Source organism: Balaenoptera acutorostrata, chromosome 1 (assembly GCF_949987535.1).
Source record: "Balaenoptera acutorostrata chromosome 1, mBalAcu1.1, whole genome shotgun sequence".
Classification (NCBI taxonomy): Eukaryota; Metazoa; Chordata; class Mammalia; order Artiodactyla; family Balaenopteridae; genus Balaenoptera; species Balaenoptera acutorostrata.
Window position 1 is genome coordinate 146,756,277 of NC_080064.1, and position 20,175 is coordinate 146,776,451.

The window sequence follows — 20,175 nt, forward strand, 5'->3', positions numbered from 1 at the left end:
CATACAATTTTAAAAGTCTTTGAAATGTCCAGTCTGAAGCCCTGGGCCAAATGGCACTAGTCACACAGGACTTGTGTTTTTTATTCCTTTTCATTCCTTCTGATATATTTCATCAATAAATCAATAAACATATTGTCAGTTCTGATTTCATTGGAAAGTTCTTTTGAAGTGGTTCTAAAGAGTCAGCGTGTTGGCATCCCCATTTCTAAGTGGCAGCTCCAAAGCCAAGATAACACGTGATTAGATGTTAAAATATAATAATATGTATAGTGTACATAAAGTGTTGTTTTAGCTTGAATTACTTAGTAAGAGTTTGTTAATCTAGGTTTATGGTTCATGTACTAATCCTATAACAGTGTCATTAAAAACACTATGCTAAGCATTCTGCACTGAAATAACAATTGATAAAATAATTTTATATTTTCCCCATAAATTCCAGTGAAATGATTATACCTATTAATAAGAACCAGGGCTCTCTTCAAGAAACTAAGTAATTACTGTGCAGTGTGATTCACACAAAGCCAGATGGTGTTATTACATTATCCACAGTTCATGAATCTCTATGAAATGCTCTATTTCATCTGAATATTATCCAACACACTCTCTACATGGAAAAAGTGAAATGAATGAGAATCAGAGTATGTTAGAGCCGGTAATATTCTTCTAGATTTTCAATTTCAAGGCCCTAGAACTGGGAGAAACAGAAATCAGAGAGGTTCAGCAATAGCTGGGGAAAATGCTTGATAAGCATCACAGATAAAACTAGATAAAAATCCAGCCTTCAAATTCTCAGTTCAATGCTCTTTCCACGGCAGCATTCAGCTATTATTAAAGATATGCTAATTAATGCAATGCTTTTTTACACAGTAGCTATGAGTCACTGTAATGCTTGTTAAAAATGTTTTGTTGATTTAGGATATTTTATTGCATATCATCCTAAAATTAGAAAAATAATATTCTCTGACAGGTCTTACTGAAAGATGGGATTATACATTTCACAGACTGGGCCCTACATATTTATTTCTGCTGTCTTGTGTAAAGCTTGCAATATATGCCAAAGCTTCAAGATGCCTGACCAATGGTATATTTTCCATGTGCTAGAAGCACAGTGACTGACTTGTATACTACCAAATATGATTTAAAGTAACAGAATTGTTACAATGTTTACCTGAATTAGAGAAATTATATCTTCCATTTGCCTATGGAGAATGTGTGTCTAGCCCGGGGTTTCTCAACCTTGGCAACTACTGATATTTAATGCCAGATAATTCTTCATTGTCAGGGGTTGTTTAGCAAGCATCACTGGCCTCTACCCATTAAATGCCTGTAGCACGATCCTCCCAAGTTGTGACAACCAAAAATGTCTCCAGACACAGCCAACTGTCCCTGGAGAGTGAAATCATCACCCCTCCCCTTGAGAAGCACTGATCTAGCTAAACAAAACATGTTTAGGAATTTTGTCTTGGGAAGGAATGCTCAGCAACTCACCAATGGGGTCTGGGAAATGCCGATCAGATAATAAACCATATTCATCTTCTGAGGTTAACACCTTGCCACCAGCTGGAAGAATTCGGCTTTTAGGGGGAGCTCCTCTCTGATAGGCCTGGGAAAGGAAAGGCATAAATGAGTGGATTTTTTCCTCATTTGGATTTTTGGAAAATATCAGGAATATTAGAAATAGACAAATATACTCAGAGATAGAAATTCCCACACTATGTCAACGAGTAAGAGCCATTTATTCAAAAACTATGTTTTGCACTGGAAGCCTCTGTCAGAGAGAGCATCAGGACTTGCTCCAGGACCAAAAGGAAGAAAGGCTATTACACTTGCCACTGGCTATGTTTTAGCTGCAGTGATTGGGTCAGGGAAGGTCACATGACCTCAGCATGTCCAATCAGAGTGAGTGTTAGGGTTTGTCCCAGGGGCAGCGAGAAAAGCTCTTATAGTTTCTACTGGCTATATCCTGGCTGCAGTGATTGGGTCAGGGTCAGTCACATGACCTGATTCAATCCAATCAGAGTGAGCTTCAGGCCTTGCAAGAGGGGCTGACAGAAAAGCTCTGCGAGGAGGTGAGGACAGGACACCACCACCATTTTGTTACTGTGGAGGACTCTGAAGGAGCCTGACAATGGAGATTGTGGCCTGTTAGGGAAGTCAGGCTGAATGAAGGCAAAGATTTGAGATGGAAGAAAGAACAAACTGAGTTCTGATATCACTGGAGCCGTGGATCCAAATGCACCTGAAACCAGACCTGTGCTGTGGAGATTTCAAGTCAGGAGCCACCAAGCCCAGCCCCTTTTTCTTTTTCTTTTTTTATCTTAAGAAAAAAAATTTTTTATTGAAGTATAGTTGATTTACAATGTTGTGTTAGTTTCAGATGTACAGCAAAGTGATTCAGTTACATATATATATATTCTTTTTCAGATTCTTTTCCATCATAGGTTATTATAAGATACTGAATACAGTTCCCTGTGCTATACAGTCGGTCCTCGTTGATTATCTATTTTATGTATAGTAGTGTGTATCTGTTAATCCCAAACTCCTAATTTATCCGTCCCTTCCCCTTTCCTCCTTTGGTAACCATAATTTGTTTTCTATGTCTGTGAGTCTATTTCTGTTCTGTAAATATGTTCATTTGTATCATTTTTTTTAGATTCCTCATATAAGTGATATTGTGTATTTATCTTTCTCTAACTTACTTCACTTAGTATGATAATCTCTAGGTCCATCCATGTTGCTGCAAATGGCATTACTTCATTCTTTTTTATGGCTGAGTAATATTCCATTGTATATATACACCACATCTTCTTTATCCATTCATCTGTCATGGACATTTAGGTTGCTTTCGTGTCCTGGCTATTTAAATAGCGCTGCTATGAACACTGGAGTGCATGTATCTTTTCAAATTAGAGATTCTCTGGATATGTGCCCAGGAGTGGATTGCTGGATCATATGATAACTTTATTTTTAGTTTTGTAAGGAACCTCCATACTGTTCTCCATAGTGGCTGCACCAATTTACATTCCCACCAACAGTGTAGGAGGATTCCCTTTTCTCCATACCCTCTCCAGCATTTATAATTTATAGACTTTTTGATGATGGCCATTCTGATTGGTGTGAGGTGATACCTCATTGTAGATTTGATTTGCATTTCTCTAATAATCAGCAATGCTGAGCATCTTTTCATGTGCCTTTTGGCCACCTGCATGTCTTCTTTGGAGAAATGTCTATTTAGATATTTTGCCCATATTTTGATTGTTTTTTTTTCTTTTTTTGATATTGAGCTATATGAGCTGTTTGTATATTTTGGAAATTAATCCCTTGTCAGTTGCATCATTTGCAAATATTTTCTCCCACTCTACAGGTTGTTTTTTCGTTTTGCTTATGGTTTCCTTTGCTGTGCTAAAGCTTATAAGTTTGATTCAGTCCCATTTGTTCATTTTTGCTTTTGTTTCTATTGCCTTGAGAGACTGACCTAAGAAAACATTGGTATGATCTATGTCAGAGAATGTTTTGCCTATTTTCTCTTCTAGGAGTTTTATGGTGTTCGGTCTTATAATTAAGTCTTTAAGCCATTTTGAGTTTATTTTTATGTATGGTGTGAGGGTGTGTTCTAACTTCATTGATTTAAATGTGGCTGTCCAATTTCCCCAACACCACTTGCTGAAGAGAATAACTTTTCTCCATTGTATATTCTTGCCTCCTTTGTTGAAGATTAATTGACTATAGGTGTGTGGGTTTATTTCTGGGCTCTCTATTCGATTCCATTGATCCATATGTCTGTTTTTGTGCCAATATCATGCTGTTTTGATTAATGTAGCTTTTTTTTTTTTTTTTTTGGCTGTGATCGTGTGACCAGCTCTGGACTAGACCAATCACTTCAGTCAGGGTAGAGCTTTACTTGACCTGATGTGGGTCACAGCCCCTCCTGGCCCCAAGGGTGAAAAAAATGTTTTGCGTCCTTGCTACTTGTGGGTAGTACTTTAATACTTCTGTGTGACGGTCACAAGATGGTAAATCAGAGTCCCTAATCTCAGGGAGATTCACTGTAGATATGTTTCTCAAAGGGGGTGAAACATAATCTCAGTAACTTCAGAAATTCTGCACCACACTTATCATTTCAGATGCTAGCGCCTGACTCATTCTAATAACCAAAAGGATGATGACGCATACAGACATTTACCGCACAAAATGCTTGGAGACTAATGACAAATGAGACTGTGGGACATGTAGCTTCAATTATGGTTGCCAAGGACTTTTACCAAAAACATAAAAATGTAACCATGATAAAATATGCCACCACTTTGCCCTCAGGCGTGAAACTGTTTCGCAGTAAAATGATCTGGGATGGAAGGGTAATATCATGACATCAGAACAAATTCCGGCCAGCAGACAAAAAGCTCTGCTGTTTGAGAAATGTAAAAGGGGTGCAGAGCGTCGCTAAAGCAGTGAAACAGTTGGTTAAACACATATACTCACATGGACATGCAGATAAGATAAAATGTAAGTATGTGCATCTGATGGGAGGGCAGAAGTCAAGGGAAAATTTTGAGACTAACAAGCTAAAAGCAAGTTGAGAACTGAAACCACGAAACTGTGGGACCCAAAATCTGGAGTGTACTCTTGGGAATAACTAAAATAATGTTGATCAGGGCCATAAAATCAGAGTAACAATAACACATTCTGCATCAATAAGATAGCGACTGAAGAAACCCAAACAAAACAAACTCTTGTATACCTAAGAAGGTTGTTTTCATTCTTGTAAGAACTACTAATCAACTGCTCAAGCACATCAGGACCCAGAGCAGAAGAGAGAAGAATCCAAAACGATGTGATTTTTTTTTTTTCAAACATCTTTATTGAAGTATAATTGCCTTACAATAGTGTGTTAGCATCTGCTTTATAACAAAGTGAATCTGTTATACATATACAATATGTTCCCATTTCTCTTCCCTCTTGCATCTCCCTCCCTCCCACCCTCCCCATCCCACCCCTCTAGGTGGTCACAAAGCACCGAGCTGATCTCCCTGTGCTATGCGGCTGCTTCCCACTAGCTATCTATTTTACATTTGGTAGTGTATATATGTCCATGACACTCTCTTACCCTGTCACATCTCACCCCACCCCCTCCCCCTATCCTCAAGTCCATTCTCTAGTAGGTCTGTGTCTTTATTCCCGTCTTGCCACTAGGTTCTTCATGGCCTTTTTTTTTTTTTTCCCTTAGATTCCATATATATGTGTTAGCATACTGTATTTGTTTTTCTCTTTCTGACTTACTTCACTCTGTATGACAGACTCTAACTCCATCCACCTCATTACAAATACCTCCATTTCATTTCTTTTTATGGCTGAGTAATATTCCATTGTATATATGTGCCACATCTGCTTTATCCATTCATCTGTCGATGGACATTTAGGTTGCTTCCATGTCCTGGCTATTGTAAATAGAGCTGCAATGAACATTTTGGTACATGACTCTTTTTGACCTATGGTTTTCTCAGGGTATATGCCCAGTAGTGGGACTGCTGGGTCGTATGGTAGTTCTATTTGTAGTTTTTTAAGGAACCTCCATACTGTTCTCCATAGTGGCTGTATCAATTTACATTCCCACCAACAGTGCAAGAGTGTTCCCTTTCCTCCACACCCTCTCCAGCATTTATTGTTTCTAGATTTTTTGATGATGGCCATTCTGACCGGTGTGAGATGATATCTCATTGTAGTTTTGATTTGCATTTCTCTAATGATTAATGATGTTGAGCATTCTTTCATGTGTCTGTAGGCCATCTGTATATCTTCTTTGGAGAAATGTCTATTTAGATCTTCTGCCCATTTTTGGATTGGGTTGTTCGTTTTTTTGTTATTGAGCTGCATGAGCTGCTTGTAAATCTTGGAGATTAATCCTTTGTCAGTTGCTTCATTTGCAAATATTTTCTCCCATTCTGAGGGTTGTCTTTTGGTCTTGTTTATGGTTTCCTTTGCTGTGCAAAAGCTTTTCAGTTTCATTAGGTCCCATTTGTTTATTTGTGTTCTTATTTCCATTTCTCTGGGAGCTGGGTCAAAAAGAATCTTGCTGTGATGTATGTCATAGAGTGTTCTGCCTATGTTTTCCTCTAAGAGTTTGATAGTGTCTGCCCTTACACTTAGGTCTTTAATCCATTTTGAGTTTATTTTTGTGCATGGTGTCAGGGAGTGTTCTAATTTCATACTTTTACATGTTCCTGTCCAATTTTCCCAGCACCACTTATTGAAGAGGCTGTCTTTTCTCCACTGTATATGCTTGCCTCCTTTATCAAAGATAAGTTGACCATATGTGTGTGGGTTTATCTCTGGGCTTTCTATCCTGTTCCATTGATCTATATTTCTGTTTTTGTGCCAATACCAAACTGTCTTGATTACTGAAGCTTTGTAATATAGTCTGAAGTCAGGGAGCCTGATTCCCCCAGCTCCATTTTTCGTTCTCAAGATGGCTTTGGCTATTCGGGGTCTTTTGTGTTTCCATACAAATTGTGAAATTTTTTGTTCTAGTTCTGTGAAAAATGCCAGTGGTAGTTTGATAGGGATTGCATTGAATCTGTAGATTGCTTTGGGTAGTAGAGACATTTTCACAATGTTGATTCTTCCAATCCAGGAACATGGTATATCTCTCCATCTATTTGTATCATCTTTAATTTCTTTCATCAGTGTCTTATAATTTTCTGCATACAGGTCTTTTGTCTCCTTAGGTAGGTTTATTCCTAGATATTTTATTCTTTTTGTTGCAATGGTAAATGGGAGTGCAAAACGATGTGATTTTGAGAAAGTCTGGGAACAGGTTGATTCAGACCGGCCTCAAATCTGAATTGTGTTATCTGTGAAAACAGGCCTAATCTAGGCTTTAATAAACATTATATAATATATTACTTAATCCTCAAAACAGCATTGTGAATTAGACATTATCTCCATTTTATAAACGAGAAAAATGAAGCTCAGAGAGGTTAAATAACTTGCCAATGACCCAGTGGTGAGTAGGTGACAAATCCAGGATTCATACCTGGGTTTGTCCAGCCCCAGAGCAAGTGTATAGGAAGTAGGAAGTGAGAATGAGAATGCTCATTTTTTTCCTCCTCAATTACCAGCCAAAACTGGATTCTCAATAAAAGAATAGGCAGTTTATAGATAGATACTTAATGTATATGTATAACTCTTAGGTGTAATTTTTTTTAAAACCTTCTGTAATTAAAAAACAGGATATCATTAAAACTTTAAGGAATTACGGCACACTGCAAGGGCATTTTTTTCCAAGTTAAAAAAAAAAATTGGTTATTACCAAATTCAGTGACCATATCTTAACAATCGGAACAAGTTCACCTGAAAATGATGAGCAAAGTAAAGAGAGCAATATAGTCCATAAATTGCAAGTTGAGGGAGCAAGCGTAAAAAAATGAAAAGGGGAAAAAAAACACAAAAATTTGATTCAAAGTGAAACTTCCGTTAGTGCCAAATATGGTGAAAACCTTAATAAATACAAGAGTGAGTTCTATGAGTGCTTCCTCCACATTAGTTAGTTGTCATACTGGCAACTGCTCTATATTGGGCTCTGCCAGCACTTGGCCATATGCTAAGGGCTTCAATGCATTCATGTCTTTAATTCTCACAACAACATTGTGATGAAGGAATCATGCTCACCATTTTACAGATGAGAAAACTGAGGCTCAAGGAGATTTATAACTTATGCAAGGACACATATCTGGTAACCGGTAGAGGTGTGATTCAAAGTGCATAATGTTAACCATTAGGCTATACTGCCTCTTCTCAAGCTTCCCTGAGAGGACAGTATAACGGGACGTATGAAATCTAAAGTGATTTGTTATTATTATCATTATTTGTACTGTATTGATCATTTGCTTCAGAGAGCAAATCAAATGTTGACTAAAATCCTAAAATAGATAAAGCAGAGAAGATATTGGCTTAACAAATGTTGGAAAGAATAAGACTACCCAAGAAAGCACTTGAGTACTGCCTGGTAGGTGGTATAATAAGTTTGTATTATATTTTATTTCTATTTTCCATCAAAAATTGGAAGGAGACACATTATCTGTCAGCCTGAAGCCTCTTCCTAAAGGTTTAGCATCAAGGGTAATTACTCAGAGTATCTGCAGAGGACGTCCTGACTAGTTTTGAACTTAGAGTGAAGAGTGCAGAGTTTTAAATATGTTACTAACTTTAACCCATAAATAGTAACTATTCATTTCAAAGGGAGCTTGAGAATCTATGTAGACTGAATATGTGTACAGTATGAGATCTGGAAGGAGTCAGTGGGATCATTCAGCCTCACACTCTAGTTTAATGGAGGCCTGACCTCAACTTTAGTTTTCCAAATTCTCTGCCCAATGTTCTTTCATTTATACCATATTACCTCCCTTGATGGGGAAAGAAATGGGAACCAATAAAAACTAAGGTCCTCTCAGGTGCTAGGCACTGTACATATGCTATCTCATCTCTCCACATTTTACAGACAAGGGAAAAAATGAGATAACCAGGAAAGAGCTAGTTAAAAAAATTCATATGTATAAGTGAAATATAGTATGTGAAAAGTTCTGAATTTTTAGGAACCCATGCAAATCCAATCACAATCTTAACAAATAACTCCTCTGCCACAGAGGAGGCTTAAGAGTGGGAAGACATGGAGACACAGAGCAGAGAGGGAGAGATATCAGGGAGGTGACTAAGACAGACCTCGAGGCCCAATGATCATAGGAAAGGCTCCCGCACTGGCCACTCAGTATAACCTTCTATCTTCACACTCACTTGCAATTACTTGTTCGAAGTCTACGTTGCCCACTAGACTGCAAGCATCTGTCTAATCTACAGTGATATACCTAGAACCTACTATAACCCACAATAAATATCTGTTAACTGAAATGAATACCTGAATCTGTTAGTGCTCATTGAATCAGTCAGTCTCAAAGGAGAGAGCTTGCCAGTCAACCCAGCCAACATTTAAGAAAACGGCAAGAATCAGTGGTAACAAGGAAATGTCTTACCTCTTTGTTCTCATAGCTTTCCACAGCAAAGTCATTTTTAACCACAATATATCTCTCCTTCCATTTCTTTATGTCCTCAGCAAACTGTGATAGCTCTGCTTCATACAAAACAGTTCCAGGCTCCAATGGTGGCTTAAAGAAGATGAATGCAATTAACTGTCACAACAAAAGATAGCATATCATGCTACCACTAAGTCTATTCACGGTATTTCAAGGAATATTTTCAGAAACTATCTTGTGCTGAGATCCTGGGGAAATTGTTGCTTCCCCCCACCTCCCTCCACATTTCCCTTTCCTACCTCTCCTGACCAAATGCAAATATTTGTCTTATTGATATTTTTGTGATTTGCATTCCCTTCATTATGCTACAAGAACAGAAGCATATGCTAGAAGGGATTATAGTAGCAAGGTTATGCCTTGCATACCTGTGGCACTTAATAAATCCTTGGTAAACTCTGTGGAAGAGAGGGAGTGAGCCAGTTAACTGCAAGTTGTGGACATCTATCCCAACACCCTGAATATACCTCAGGGTTAATTCCTGAAAAAACAGGGGAGTTAACAGGCTGCTCCCCTCTTTGTCAACCTTCAGGGGCTGCCTCAAGAGTCAGTGTTCAGTGGTTTCCCCAGACCCAAAGCTCTGGGGACCAAGGCTAAAAACACTTAACCCACCTTTGTGCTCTTCAAGGAGACTTTGTTTACTCTCTAGTTAAAGAACAAGCAGGCAAGCCAGCAAACCTTCATTCTACCTCTTCCACTTAAAGGTCTAGGGATTTCTCGTTCATAACCCCAGCTAAAAGCCAAGTCATCACTGATTTCTCTGTTCTATTATTTGTGCTGTAGGGAAGTCTCTGTTAGATACCTAGTTAGGTCTTCTATTGGGCTAACCGTGTAAGGGGGAATTCCCATCCTGCCTCATGTATTATCTCAAAATATAGGAATGGGCCTCCTGTCTTTCACGTGTCACTGACTTTACATTGATGTTATTCAAACACTATAGTGCCTTTAACACAATATTGTAAACCAACTATACTTCAATCAAAAAAAAACCATAGTCCCTTTAGAAACTCATGCCTCCCCTTTCAAGCAAAATTTACATGAACCATACAGAGAAGAGTGATATGCTAATCTTTTTAAGAATCTGCTAAGGGTTGAAATAAATAGCCTTATAAATTCCAGGGCTTAATACTGAGGCAGATAATGAGGCACTCTCCTATATGGACTCATTAACACGTAAAAGAGGACCTCACTCTCCTCTTAAAATGAGACTGCAACCATATATAAGCTGAACTTTATAGTTCTTACGTAGAGCATTTCTTAAACCTGGGCCACTTTTTCTCTTTTATTTATTTATTTATTTATTTTTAGTGTTTTAATTAATTTATTTATTTACTTATTTATGGGTGCATTGGGTCTTCATTGCTGTGCACAGGCTTTCTCTAGTTGCGGCGAGCGGTGGTGGGGGCAGTGAGCGGGGACTACCCTTCTTTGCAGTGTGCGGGCTTCTCACTGCGGTGCACGGGCTCTAGGTGCGCAGGCGTCAGTAGTTGTGGCATGCGGGCTTCAGTAGTTGTGGCTCACGGGCTCTAGAGTGCAGGCTCAGTAGTTATGGCTCATGGGCTTAGTTGCTCCGCGGCATGTGGGATCTTCCCAGACCAGGGCTCGAACCCGTGTCCCCTGCATTGGCAGGCAGATTCTTAACCACTGCGCCATCAGGGAAGCCCAAACCTGGGCCACTTAGATCAACTGATACGCTTGTTAAAAATGCCGCCTCACCAACCATCCAGATAGTGGAGACTTGGTCAAACTGTGTCCCTGAGTGAGGACCCTGAGCAGCAGAGCAGCCCTCTGCAATCTACGCAGTGGACACGTAGGGCATGTAATATGAGGGAAAAACAAACTACTGTTTTTAAGCCAGTGAGATTTTGGTGTTGTCTTTTTACCATACCATATATTACTGTATCCTGATAGGTTTAATCTTATTAATTTAAGTCCTTCATTATACTGAGTATTTTTTATTGTGGTAAAATACACATGAACACAGGATGCTTTTCCATTTATTTATGGGTTTAATTTCTTTCAGCAACATTTTGTTTTCAGTGTACAATTCTTTCATCTACATGGTTAAGTTAATCCCTAAGTATTGTATTTTTTTTTCCTTATGTTATTTTTTATTGTGGTAAAATAAATACACATGGCATAAAGTTTACCGTTTTAACCATTTTTAAGTGTACAGTTCAGTGGCATTAATTATATTCACATTGTTGTGCAACCATCACCACTATCTATCTCCAGAACTTTTTATCACCACAAACTGAAATTCTGTGCCAATTAAATAATAACTCTCTATTTCCCTCACCCCCACTGCCTTGTTACTACTATTCTACTTTTTGTCTATATGAATTTGACTACTCTGGGAAATTCATGTAACAGGAGTCATACAATATTTTTCAAAAAAAAATGCAGCCTCACCCTAGACTTATATACTATATACTATACTATACTGATACTATATCAGAATCTCTGGGGGTACAGGCCAGAATTTGCATTTTTATCAAACTCCCAAAATTTTGTCAATCATTGTTTTATGGGGATGACAATCAGTTATCCCTACAAAGCCATGCTGCTAAATCTATTGGTCAACTTTCAGCAATATCTGACCTATTTATCACTCCCTCTTTCTTGAAACCCCTTCTTTATTTGACTCTGGCACATTGTACTTTCCTGATTTTTTTTTTCCTACTCCACAGGCTATTTTTTTCGCAGTCCATCTTGCTGAATCTTTCTCCTTTTTCTGATCTCCAAATGTTGGAGGGGCCAGGACTTGGTCATGGAAGCTCTCCTTTTCTCTGTTTATACTTTCCCTTGATTATGTCCCATGACTTTAATACCAGTTATGAGCTAAGAACTCCCAAATTTCTATTCCCTAGCCTCAACCTCTCCACTGAGCTCCAAATCAGAGCATTCAACTACCTAGTCAGTATTTCCATGGGTGTATGTGAAATAAGTATCTTAAACATAACGTGGCCAAAAGTGAAATGATTCCCATCCACCTCTGACTCTTCTGAGTAAAAGACAAGTCCATCTGCTTATTTGCTCAAGCTAAAAGCCAAGTCATCACTGATTTCTCTCTTCTTCTATTATCTCATACCCAACCCATCAACAAGTTCTGTCAGCTCTGACTTGGACTCTTCTCACAACTGTTTCCACTACCACCCTAGTCCAATTGGCCATCATCCTTCTCTTGGACTGCTACAGTGTCTTCCTTGCCAGTTTCCAGTTTCTTCTCATGTCCCTCCCCATAGTCTATTCTCTATAGAAAGGCCAGAAAGATCACTTAAAATTATAAGTCACTCTGTATTCAATACCCTCCAATAACTTCCCATCACACTTAAAAACCTTTATTGTGGTCTATGGGCCTACACGATCTGGTCCCTATTTGTCACTCTGCGTTCCTTTTTCAGCTCTCCTCCCTTGCTTATATGGCTCTCAGCACACTAGCCTTCCTGCTATGCTTCTGACTGCTGCAAGGTCTTTGCACTTCTGTTCCATATGCCTGGAACACTCTTCCCACAGATATTCACACAGCCTACTCTCTTATTTCACTCTAGTTTCTGCTCAGATGTCATCTCCACAGAAGGCTTCACTGACCACCTTCTCTGAAATAAGACTCCTGCTTTATTTTACTTTGTAGCATTTCTTATTACCTGATATTCATTTGTTTATTTGTTTATTGTCTGTCTTCTATTTGAATATTAACAGGAAAGCAGAGAATTTGTCTTGTTCTCAAGTTCTTAGACTAGGGCCTGGCACATAGTGCCAATAAATATTTGTTTAGGTTGTGGATAATTATTAAAATGGAGCAAAGGAGACAGAATAAGTTACAGGTTTAGAAGATAAAATCACATTCGATCAATGATCAAAATAAAAACACCCATAGTATGAGGCACTGAAATTATGACTTTTTTTTTTACTGTATTTCACCACAGCAAGTCAGATTTCTGACGTCAAAGCATCAATGTGGGAAAAACATAGTAAAACTGAAATCATGCTAGTTTTCTTTTTATGTGGATTACACCATCAACAAGAAATCATATGCTCTAACTTCCAGGCAAATAGTTTTTTGAGCATGAAATGATTAGAGAACAGATTTTTTAAACTGTCATTCACATTTTTGTTTATATCAGAAATATTATGAGTTATAAACCATTCTTCAGTGGGAGAAATATGGAAACCAAATTCCATGGGTTACCTTGGTCTTCAAAAATTGTGATGTTAAATCTCTTTGCTGTTCTACTTCACTGCGTACATAATTGCAGAAAGCCACAGAGTATTGGCGACTGTAGTAGGGACTGAAGTTTTTGACAGCAGCCTCAGTTTTCCCTGGAAAAATATGAAAATTAAGAATTTAGAAATGTAGCATCTGTCTCCATAATTCTATATATACCCCTCTAGGCTCCCCAACCCCTCTGCTTCCTAGGGATTCGTTATTAGCCCACAGGCCCTGAGAACTTTGATACCTGCTGCCATGACTTCCTCCCGCTCTGGCATCATCCTGAGAGACTTGGAGGTCCTTAAGGACCATCTATCCAGTAACCAACTTTCTTCATTTTACATTAACAACCCATTGCCATGACCATAAACCCAACCATCCTCCTAGTTCTTCTACAACCACCATTCTACCTCACCCTGTTCTCCACTTCAACTTGCTCTTCATTATCTTCTACCTCCAGTCATTCAACTTCTCCTACACAGCAATGCAACAATAATCCCAGGGTTCACCATTTCAACTCTGCACACACGTCACTCCGTTTGTCTTCAGATCCTGAGGCTCCACTTCTAGCCCTGCTGATCCACAGCCCTGGATAAAATCAACAAACTGTTTCTTCTAGTTCTGCTCCTACGCTTCTGGTTTAAAAAATTTTTTATTTTATTTTATTTATTTATATATCTTTTGGCTGGGTTGGGTCTTCGTTGCTGCATGCGGGCTTTCTCTAGTTGTGGCGAGTTGGGGCTACTCTTCGTTGCGGTGTGTGGGCTTCTCATTGCGGTGGCTTCCATTGTTGCGGAGCATGGGCTCTAGGCGCGTGAGCTTCAGTAGTTGTGGCACGTGGGCTCAGTAGTTGTGGCTTGCGAGCTCTAGGGCACAGGCTAAGTAGTTGTGGCGCACGGGCTTAGTTGCTCCACAGCATGTGGGATCTTCCCGGACCAGGGTTCGAACCTGTGTCCCCTGCATTGGCAGGGGGATTCTTAACCACTGCGCCACCAGGGAAGTCCCTAAAATTTTTTATGATTCAAAGAATGATATAACTACCATGGGGTAGAGGTAAAAACTTTGGATAAAGAGTCTCGAGACCTAAATTCTGGTCCCAATTCTAGAAGACAGAGAAGTGAACCAGCTTTATGACGTCAGTTGTCACTCATTCTCTCTAGGCTCCAGCATCCTAACTGTAAAGGAAGATGCTCACTAGTCCACACTTTTCCTGGAATCTACGTGACAGTGAAATATAACCATGGAAGTACAGCTGCCTCACAACTGTGACCAGCAACTACAATATGACCTCTTAGCACCAGAAGAAAATAAATCTGAGGAATAATCATGTGGGAGGAGCTTGAGGACTCGAGATGGAGGGAGAGGGAGAGTCAAGCACCGGAATACTCTTGAGCTTTTCCAACCTATGCTTAACTTCAGAAAGTAGGGAAATTGCAAAGGCAGGAAAGGAGAAGGAGAAATAGGGGAGAAAGGGCAAAGCAGCATTCTGAAGCAGATGAGAAATCCTCACAACATTTCAAGGACTTGCCACAGAGTATACAAATATATACAGGTCACACTGACTGTGCTTACAAGCTATTAGTCCTTGGAATAAGATATTAGTTTGAGAAAAAATAAACCTGATATAACATTCCAAAATATTTTAAAATACTCTCATGTGAACTTGGCATAATTTTTGTTTTCAAATTTGATATTATAGTCAACAGAGAAATATTAAAATATAATGTACATAGCTACTTATAGCTCTGTATGTTATATTTTATACTTATATTTATTTATAGCTGTTTAGAGCTATTACACATGTAAAATTTCAAAAATAAGTGAAGGGTTCTAACCACATAGATCAAGATACTCAATATGAGAAACTTGAATCCATAGCTGCCAACTTCTATGCCTATGGAATCATTGCCCCAAACACCCACAGTGTATAAATACTCTCTCTATAAGGAAAATCCTTCTTTAGTTCAGGCATTTAGATCTCATAATACATATGAGGTAAAGGGGAATTCTTGCTTATTCCCTCAATAAAATGACATTTTCTGGTTGTATTTATGAGCTTTAATAATTATTACTTGTAAGGTGCTTTGATACCCACTAATAATAGGTTCTGTAGAGATGCAAATAAAAGTTCCTATAATTTGAATCAGGTATACTTTTGCTTGCTTTGTGAGTTTATGGTATTACTATTAATCAGTATTTGCATAATACTTTAATATACTCAGGCTTTATGTGTCTAATTGGTTATTTTCTCTTAGCTTTTATACAGTGCATAAGGAATAAAATTCTATATACTTGTCTATAATTTTCTTGTATAGGCGTGGGACATCTTTGAGAATCCCCACAATGAGAATGAGTCTCACCTCACTGAAACATATAAATGATTAACAAAATTGGCCGTTTAGATCCAAGTAACCACTATTTAGTCTAGCAGGAGAGCAGCCGGTTAATTTCTGATTAATTTTGGCACTCTTGCAAGCAATTGGATTTAAATAAAAGGAGGTGGATGTCATTTTATGACGAGCTCTACAAAGCCTTGAAACCTGACATCCTGCCACATCACCAAGCCCCCTCAAGGATGCCCTGCTTCTACTGAGATGCTGCAATGCCACCACTCCCTCCCAATGTATGAGAAAAATGTTTCTGTGATTTGAATATCTGCATATACTGTCAGCACAGCATCCACCAGGGAGCACTCATAAAAAAGAGGTTACAGCTTCCTAGGGGAATTAACCTAAAGACTGGTTCGAAATGTAAATAAAACAGCTAACAACATCACAAGTTCTAGGAGGAAAAGAACCTAAAGTGATTCCCAAAATGTATCTAGATTTTAGATCAAGCTGATCTAAACCCAAATAAAGGAATGCCCAGTGTAGGGATCTTGACAATTTGAGAAAAGCCTGGTGTTGGGGCAAAATACCACTGTAGTTAGGAGGATGGACTCTGGAGTCAGACAGACATGGGCTGACTCTAAAGAGTCCCATCTCTGCTACTTACTAGTAGTGGGACTTCACACCAGTTACTTTCCCTCATATAAAATCAAGCCAACAAGAGTAGCAATCTCATGGATATTACTCAATCATAAAAAAGAAAGAAATACTGCCATTAGCAGCAACGTGGTTGGAACTAGAGAGTATTATTCTTAGTGAAATGTCAGACTGACAAATACTGTATGATATCACTTATATGTGGAATCTAAAAAGTAATACAAATGAATGTATATGCAAAACAGAAAGACTCACAGATATAGAAAACAAACTTGTGGTTACCAAAGGGGAGAGGGAAGGGGGAAGGACAAATTAGGGGTATGGTATTAACAGGTACAAACTACTATATATACAATAGATAAGCAACAAGGACATACTGTGCAGAAGAGGGAATTATACCCATTATCTTATAATAACCTATAATGGAATATAATCTGCAAAAATACTGAATCACTTTGCTGTACACCTGAAACTAACACAATATTGTAAATCAACTATACTTCAATTAAAAAAAAAAGAGTAGCAATCTCATAGTGTTGTCATAATCACATGAAGCAACACAGTAAAATAAAAGTGCTCAGCACTGCATTTGGCACATAGAAAGTTTTTGGTAATCCCTAGTAATTAAATTGATGATGAAGCACCCAAGCCAACCACCCAGGGAAGGTCCTTAAACTAAACTGAGGAATCAAGGAGAAGCCAAAAGCAAGTTGTCTATTGTAACTCATTAACTGGGGCCATCCTGCCCTGCTGCTTGCAGAACAGCCGTCCTACTCACTGCAAGCTCAAGACAAACATAACCTACATTTTCACAGATGTTTAGGAATGCTTACCAGCACGTAAGCGGCCCTCAGTGCAACCTGAATTAAAACCAACTAAATCAAACGTTAGCCTTAATGAGTCAAAGTGAAAAGCGAGTTAGTAGCTGTGTTACATTGAGCTCCTCTCTCCGAGCCTCAATTTTTTTATACTGAGGTATAGTTGATTTACAGTGTTGTGTTAATTACTGCTGTACAGCAAAGTGATTCAGTTATACATATATATATATACATTCTTTTTTTTCTATTTTCCATTATGGTTTATCATAAGAGATTGAACATAGTTCTCTGTGCCGTACAGTAGGAACTTGCTGCTTATCCATTCCATATATAAAAGCCTACATCTGCTAACCCCATCCTCCCACTCCATCCCTCCCCCAATCCCTTCCCCCTTGGCAACCACCAGCCTGTTCTCTATGTCTGTGATTCTCTTTCTGTTTCACAGATAAGTTCATTTGTGCCATATTTTAGATTCCACATGTAAGTGATATCTATGGTATTTGTCTTTCTCTGTCTGACTTATTTCACTTAGTATGATAATCTCTAGTTGCATCCATGTTGCTGTTGCTGCAAATGGCATTATTTCATTCTTTTTTATGGCAGAGTAATATTCCACTGTCTATATGTACCACATCTTCTTTATTCATTCATCTGTCAATGGACATTTAGGTTGTTTCCATGTCTTGGCTATTGTGAATAGTGCTGCTATGAACATAAGGGTGCATGCATCTTTCTGAATTATAGTTTTGTCCAGATATATGCCCAGGAGTGGGATTGCTGGATCATATGGTAATTCCATTGTTAGTTTTCTGAGGAGCCTCCACACTGTTTTCCACGGTGGCTGCACCAAGTTACATTCCCACCAACAGTGTAGAGGGTCCCCTTTTCTCCACACCTTCTCCAGCATTTGTTAATTGTAGACCTTTTGATGATGGCCATTCTGACTGGTGTGAGGTGATACCTCATTGCAGTTTTGATTGCATTTCTCTAATAATTAGTGGTGTTGAGCATCTTTTCATGTGCCTATTGGCCATCTGTATGTCTTCTTTGGAGAAATGTCTATTTAGGTCTTCTGCCCATTTTTGGGTAGGATTGCTTTGTTTTTTTGTTGTTGAGTTGTATGAGCTGTTTGTATATTTTGGAAATTAATCCCTTGTCAGTTACATCATTTGCAAATATTTTCTCCCATTCTGTAGGTTGTCTTTTTGTTTTGTTTATGGTTTCCTTTGCTGTGCAAAAGCTTGTAAGTTTGATTAGGTCCCATTTGTTTATTTTTGTTTTTATCTATTGCCTTTGGAGACTGACCTAAGAAAACATTGGTACTATTTATGTCAGGGAATGTTTTGTCTATGTTCTCTTCTAGGAGTTTTATGGTGTCATGTCTTATGTTTAAGTCTCTAAGCCATTTTTAGTTTATATTTGTTTATAGTGAGGAGAGGGTGTGTTCTAACTTCACTGATTTAAATGTGGCTGTCCAATTTTCCCAACACCACTTGCTGAGGAGACGGTCTTTTCTCCATTGTATATTCTTGCCTCCTTTGTCAAAGAATAATTGACCATAGGTGTGTGGGTTTATTTCTGGGCTCTCTATTCTGTTCCATTGATCTATATGTCTGTTTTTGTGCCAGTACTACGCTGTTTTGATTACTACAGCTTTGTAGTATTGTCTGAAGTTTGGGAGGGTTATGCCTCCTGCTTTGGTCTTTTTTTTCAGGATTGCTTTGGCGATTCCAGGTCTTTTATGGTTTCATATGAATTTTAGGATTATCTGTTCTAGTTCTGTGAAAAATGTCTGAGCCTTAATTTTGTCACCTGTAAAATGCGGATTATAAGACACCCATTTTCATAGCATTTTGTGAAGATTCAATGGGATACTCTACAGGTTAAAAAGTACCTGTAGCAGTGTCAGACACTTTAGTTACTCAATAAATTTTGAGTATTATTACTATTATTTAATATTCCACCATGAGAGCATTCAAATAAGTGGATCAGCCCACAGGCACCACACAAAATAACTTCAGCTTAAACCAGCTTGTTTCCACAGTTTTCAAGATGCTTGAGTATTGAATTGCCACTATTTAGTATCACATTCCCTTTCTTAAATTGTTTGTAAAACACAGTGCCAGGTCTTTCTCTAAAAGGAAGTTACTCAATAATATAAAGACTAGAGCCACAAAGGGCTTCTTCTGCATTTTCTTACACCAGCGTTTTTGGCACAGGCATATTTCTTCTAATCCTACTCAATTATTGCAGCATACTATGCTGGGTGCGGTGCTGCTACCATTTACTTGACCAGCCTGCTCTCAACACCCTTCAGGGTGATCATCACTAAAGTTAAAAGAAGCCTCCGTGACAGGTCTGTCCACAACACTTAGCTTCAGTTCAACTTTGTAAAAGTAAGAAAAGTATCTTCTGGACCTTTTAAAACCATTTGAATTCATACAGACTCCAAAACTCAGCACTATTATTTGATTCCTTTTCCCTTGCTCCCATATTCAGTCATCAGGTATTGTCACTTCTACTTCCATAGAATTTCTTGAATCCATCTCCTTTTCCCCATCCCAACCCCCATGCCTTCAATCAAGTCTTTATTATCTTGAAACAACATTGTAAAAGTCTCTTAATCTGCCCTATCTCTGAATCACAGCGGGAGCAAAAATGCAAAACAAAACATAGCAAACAAACCAGTAAAACCTTTTAGCTCTCAGTTCTAAAAGAGGAACAAAAAAGTCAAAGCCAGAGTGGGAGGGGGCAGTGCCACTGCCGATACATAAATCCTGGAGGATTATGGGAGAAAGACAAAGCTTGGTCTGTGTTGCAAAGGCAGATTCTAGGAAGTGGCCAGAGTGAGTCCAGAGTTGATGGAGCAGAACAGGAAAGGCTGAATCCTATCTGGCCACCATGTTTCCACTCAAGAGAAAGCTGACACGAGTTATCAAGGCCCAGATGTTAGACTGGGGAACTGGCCTTCAGAACCAAGTCTTGCCATTAATGCTCCCAGGAAACTCTTTTGAAAGCCTTAAGAGACACACCTCATAGTCGTAGAGCCATAATCCTCTGCATCCCGGCCTGACAAGTTT

The 20,175-nt window shown here is 38.6% G+C and overlaps 1 protein-coding gene across 1 annotated transcript in view; it reads right to left on the minus strand.

Annotated features, from left to right (window-relative positions):
* NIBAN1 (niban apoptosis regulator 1) overlaps window positions 1-20,175 on the minus strand; it is a 163,080-nt gene that overhangs the window by 81,328 nt on the left and 61,577 nt on the right. Inside the window, exons 2-4 of the mRNA XM_007166954.3 lie at window positions 13,273-13,403; window positions 9,024-9,155; window positions 1,489-1,603 (exon numbers count right to left, since the gene is read on the minus strand). Of these exons, the coding sequence (XP_007167016.2) occupies window positions 1,489-1,603; window positions 9,024-9,155; window positions 13,273-13,403 (378 nt within the window). The remainder of the gene's footprint in view (window positions 1-1,488; window positions 1,604-9,023; window positions 9,156-13,272; window positions 13,404-20,175) is intronic.